Source organism: Gossypium hirsutum, chromosome D13, assembly GCF_007990345.1.
Source record: "Gossypium hirsutum isolate 1008001.06 chromosome D13, Gossypium_hirsutum_v2.1, whole genome shotgun sequence".
Taxonomy (NCBI): Eukaryota; Viridiplantae; Streptophyta; class Magnoliopsida; order Malvales; family Malvaceae; genus Gossypium; species Gossypium hirsutum.
This window is the reverse complement of record NC_053449.1, coordinates 32,665,293-32,671,060: the sequence shown is the minus strand read 5'-3', so window position 1 is coordinate 32,671,060 and position 5,768 is coordinate 32,665,293. Positions and strand designations below refer to the sequence as shown.

Sequence of the window (5,768 nt, the reverse complement as noted above, 5' to 3'; positions counted from 1 at the left end):
TCCAAAATGTCATGAAAAATGATCTCTTAATGTTTAAGTTGTCATTGCTCATAATTCAATAAGTCTTTATTACCAACGCGTTAAGATGCTATCTTATTCAGCTGGTAACACTCATATCTTACTTAACTGGATTACCCCCACTGTAAGGTTCAACCCACTGTAATCTTCAAGGTTCAATCTACTGTAACTTTGGGACATAAAATTTGAACCATCCTCCTCCCACTGTAATTTAGGAGTATAAAATTTGGCTCTTTCTCATTCCTCCCCTACTGCAATTCAAGGATATAGGATCTGGATCTCTTTGGTCTCTTACACCATTCCCAGGGTGTCATACCAAATGTTTATACTCAATTGTAGAATTTTCTTCTCCAAGAAAACCTCTTCTTATCACTCGTTGATCATTACTTGTTTGTTCATTGAAGCTTTGTCACCAACACGACATATTGTCATTTTATTCAATCAATGTTTTGAAAACAAATTTCGAAGGGATAGTCTTAATTTAGACTTTTCCTTCTTAGATATTTCAACCATTAAACTTGATGCGTTCTAAACAATAGTCTTATTTCAGGCTCCTGTATTATTTAGAAACTTCTAGAGTAATATGTAAAACTTTCTTTGTGAAAGTATTATTAATCCGTTAATCATTATTCTAATACAACATGCTTGCAAAAGATCATAACAATGGATAAAAATAGGGTTGATTTGAGAACACAGCTCGAAAGGAATAAATTATCAAGGATAGCAAAAAAAAAAGAATTTATTGGGAACATGTATCTTGGAAAAGAATGAAGTATTTCAAGAACAACAAATATAAATAATATGAAAATTAGGTGCCCCAGATATCGCAGCCTGAACTTCTCTGTACAAACTTTCTGAAGATTTACAGTACTCTGTCGATGCCCCAAGACGTCGCCTACCCTTTCCTGTTGATTAAAGTATAGCAAGATTACCGCATGTCTGATTTTTTTGAGATGTCCCATTCTGATCAAAATTTGAGCCACCTTTTTTGAGTTTTCAACTCAAATCCCCTATTTGCGGGTTTTCAACTTGGCCTCTCTATTTTTTTATGATTCAAAGCGCCCTTTGTGGGTTTCCACTTTAATCCATTTTCTTTCTTCAGGTGAAGTATTTCTTGACTGAATCTGAGTTTATAGGATTTGGCAAGTTTTTACCATCTATCTCACTCAAAATCAAAGCTCCTCTAGAAAAAGCCTTTTTTACAACATAAGGTCCTTCACAATTTGGCATCAACTTCCTTCTAAAATCCTTTTGTAGAGGAAGAATCTTTTTCAACACCAAGTCCCCTTCATGGAATTCTCTAGGACAAACCTTTTTGTTATAGGCTCGCATAATTCGTTTTTAGTACATCTGACCGTGATGAATAGTTTTTAGCCTTTTTTCCTTCTATCAGGTTCAACTGATCATATCGAGATTGGATCCATTCAGTCTCATCCAACTTTAGTTCAGCTAATACCCGGAGAAAAGGGATTTCAACTTCAATGGGTAAAATTGCCTTCATCCTGTAAACTAGAGTAAAAGGCGTTGCCCGATAGAAGTCCTGATAGTTGTTCGATAATTAAGGAGAGCAAATGGTAATTTCTCATGTCAGTACTTGTAAGTTTCAGTCATTTTCCCCATAATTTTCTTGATATTTTTGTTGGCCGCCTCCACTGCACCATTCATTTTTGGGCGATACGGTGACGAATCATAGTCTCTGATCTTGAATTGACTGCAGACTTCCGCTATTGTGTTGTTGTTCAAATTCAGCGCATTGTCAAATATGATTCTTTTAGGCATTTCATATAGACATATGATCTCTTTTTTAAGAACTTACTGACTATTGACTTCGTGACATTAGCATAGGAAGCTGCTTCCACCTATTTAGTGAAATAGTCTATAACCACAAAGATGAAACGATGCACATTAGAAGCCTTCGGCGATATTGGCCCGATAACATCCATACCGCACATGGAAAAAGGCCATGGAGAAGTCATAACGTGAAGAGGTGAAGGAGGTGCATGCATTTTATCCCCATAAATTTGGCATTTATGGCACTTCTTGGCATAATTGATGCAATCTCTTTCCATGGTGGACCAACAATACCCGAATCTTATAATCTGTCTAGCCATGGTGAATCCGTTGGCATGCGTTCCGCAAGTACCCTCATGGACTTCCTCTATAATTTCCTTGGCCTCCACAGCGTCTACGCATCTTAATAGTACTTGATCATTTCCCCTTTTGTATAAAATCTCTCCATCTAAGACATAATCAATGGCTAGTCTCCTCAATGTCCTCCTATCATTCTCTATTGCCTGATCAGGATACTCGCGATTCTTCATATATTGCAATATATCTTGGTACCAAGGATGGTTATCATTTTCGTCTTCCTCAATACTGTAGCAATGGGCTGGGGTTTCATAAATGCTCATTTGAATAGGCTTCATGTCTTCTAGTTTGTTCACTTTGATCATGGAGGCTAGGGTAGCCAAAGCATCAGCCATCTGATTTTTTTCTCGTGGGAGATAACAAAAAGTGATGCTGTCAAACTCTTCGATCAACTCCAGAACCAATCTCTGATAACGAATTAATTTTGGGTCTTTTGTTTCCCGTTCCCCTTTGTGCTGGTATATTACCAATGCCGAGTCCCCGTATACCTCTAGTATCTTAATTTTTTGCTCTATAGCTACCCCGATGCCCAAGATGTAAGCTTTATATTCAGCCATGTTATTGGCGGAATCGAAATCCAATTTACTTGTAAAAGGATAATGATTTCTATTTGGAGACACAAGGATTGCCCCAATCCCATTACCTACAGCATTCGAAGCTCTTTCGAAATTTAGCCTCCAAGGATGATTTTCTTGAGAATTCTCTTCAGCAATTGCCACACACATCAAATCTTCATTCGAGAAATCAAAATCTACCATCTAGCCATCCTCCCATTCAACACAGTTGACTCCATCATATACTTTAAAGGGTCTAACTTTAAAATTAGCCAAGTCGTATGGTAGAGCATGTATTACCTCAATCTCCGTGTCGTCCAGATTAGGGCATAACATAATTTTTCAATAGGCGAATATCTCATTTCACAATCATTGAATTTCTTACAGAGATAGTATATCGCATTTTCTTTCCTTCCTGTCTCATCATGCTAGCCCATCACACATCCCATGGAATTATCAAACACCGTTATATACAAAATCAGCAGCCTATCTGAGCTAGGTGGTGACAGCACTAGAGTATTGGACAAGTATTATTTTATCTTGTCAAAAGCTTCCTGACATTCTTCATCCCACACACCTGGATTATGTTTTTTCAGAAGACGAAATATGGGGTCACATTTCTCGGTCAGTTGTGAAATGAACCGAGCGATGTAATTCAGTCTTCCTAAGAAACCTCAAACTTCTTTTTGAGTGCGTGGTGAAGACAAATCTCGTATCACCGTGACTTTGTCAGGGTCGATCTTGATTCCTTTTTCACTAACTATGAAGCCCAACAGCTTTCCTGACCTAGCTCTGAAAGTGCATTTCGTTGGATTAAGCTTAAGCTAGAACTTTCTCAGTCTTAAGAAAAATTTTCTCAGGACCTGCACATATTCCTCTTCTGTTCTGGATTTTGCAATCATATCATCAACGTAAACCTCAATTTCCTTGTGCATCATGTCATGGAGCAAGGCTACCATGGTTCTTTGATATGTTGCTCCCGCATTCTTTAATCCGAATGGCATCACCTTATAGCAAAATGTTTCCCACAAGGTAATGAATGTGGTCTTTCCCATATCTTCAAGATGCATCTTTATCTGATTATATCCAGAGAAACCATCCATAAATGAAAATAGTGAATGGCCTACCGTATTATCCACCAAAGTGTCAATATGAGGCAATGAGAAGTTGTCCTTTGGGCTGGCCTTGTTCAAATCTCTGTAATCCACACTCATTTGTACTTTTCCATCTTTTTTAGGGACTGAGACGATGTTGGCTACCCATTTGGAATATTTGACCTCTTGTAAAAACACAGCATCAAACTACTTTTTGACTTCCTCCTTTATTTTAAGCACAATATCAGGCTTCATCCTTCTGAGCTTCTGCTGAACTAGCTTGCAATCCTCTCTTATAGGAAGGCGATGCACTACAATATCAGTGCTTAACTCGGCATATCCTAGTATGACCATGCTAAGACATCTTTGAACTCCCGAAGTAACTCGATGAAGTCTCGCTTCGTTTCTTTGGTTCTGCATGTCCCAATTTTCACCACATTTCCCTCTTCCAGGGTCACAATTTCCACCGTTTCCTTATGAGGTAGGATTTGTTTCTTTTCTTGCTCTACCATCCTCAACAAGTCTGAAGATAAGTTATGATCTATGTTATCTTCAAAGTCATGAGATCCCTCTAAACACATGTCTTGTTCAAAAGGATTTCCTGAGTCCATAGCAGAGTCACTCATGTCATTGATATCTGGGGACTTGTTATAGGTACCAAGGAATATACAAAGAATTGTATGAATTTAAGGATACTTATTGTCGAAACCAATTTTAAATTTTTGAAAAATGGGAATCAACGTTGAAAATGAAAAGGGGAGTCGCCACCGATCTTTTATTGAGGTGAGATCGGATCACCTTGAAAATAATTTTATGTCTGCGAATTTTGAGAAAACAGGTTCGGGAGTCGGTTACGCACGAGGAAGGGTTAGCACCCACGTGACTCCCAAAATTGGTACCGAATTGATTGTTTAATGTCTTAGTGTCGAGGATTTGGAAAGATTTTAAAATACGATCCTTTGAAAAGAAAATTTGAATGACACGAATCGAAAGATGAAACTCATTTATTTCGAAGAAATAGATTGTCACACTTAGTAAGTTAAAGTGTAACATTTTAAATCCACGAAATTAAATTTATCCCTTGACTTTTAAAACTCGTAAATTTTGAGAAGGATATCTGATTATTTGGGTCAAATGAGAAAATCAAAACCTAATAAGTTAGGGTTCAATTTCACAAATTTCCTAAATATCAAATATTGCCTTTATTATTACTCGTTAGAAGAATCCTCGTCTCGAGAAAATAATATATCATGTCCAATGAGTTAGGACACCACGTATCGAATTTCCGAGAATGAGATTTTTTTTAAGAAGGATACTCGGTTTCTTAGATTCATCGAGGAAGATTGGAATCCCGTAAGTTAGGACACAATCTTTTCGAAGATCCCAAATGCCGAATATTGCGTGATTTTGAAAGCTTTTGAATAAAATGGTTTCGAAGTTTAAACCATATCGAACGTAATTTTCTAAGCGAATAAAGTGCGATGGAATGTACAATGCGAAGTGATAATTCGTGAGTCAAAGTGTACACAAATAACCCTTAAATATAATAGCAACACAACACATACATACACAAGCAATTGTCCCATATAATATGTCTATACTAATATTAACAATTAAAGGCTAAATGAGTTGGAAAATTAATCCCGAATGGAACATCATACAATCCAATACAAAAACATAACAAAGACAAGAATTGAAAATTGTATGCATAACAGAATTTAAATAAAATACACAAAGGCTTGAAATATAAAATTTAATAAAAATAAATAAATGATATGTGAATGAATTTTAAAGTCAATATTACAAAAATATAAAAAAATATATAAAATAATGTATATAAGTTAATTTAAATAAATAATAGAACGAAAAACTTCATATAATAGTATATGTAGCAATATAAAAAGAGTTGAAATAAGCAAAGTATATAATAGAGTACTTTAAAAGAAATCCATAT

At 36.1% G+C, this 5,768-nt stretch overlaps 1 protein-coding gene across 1 annotated transcript; it reads right to left on the bottom strand.

Annotated features, from left to right (window-relative positions):
• Positions 1 to 1,336: 1,336 nt before the first annotated feature.
• Positions 1,337 to 2,924, bottom strand: LOC107919320 (uncharacterized). Its single transcript, XM_041108606.1, has 3 exons — positions 2,634 to 2,924; positions 2,223 to 2,501; positions 1,337 to 1,558 (listed from the first exon to the last, which is right to left on the bottom strand). Exons 1-3 carry the CDS (start codon positions 2,922 to 2,924, stop codon positions 1,337 to 1,339), a joined length of 792 nt encoding a protein of 263 aa, XP_040964540.1.
• Between the last annotated feature and the right edge of the window lie 2,844 nt (positions 2,925 to 5,768).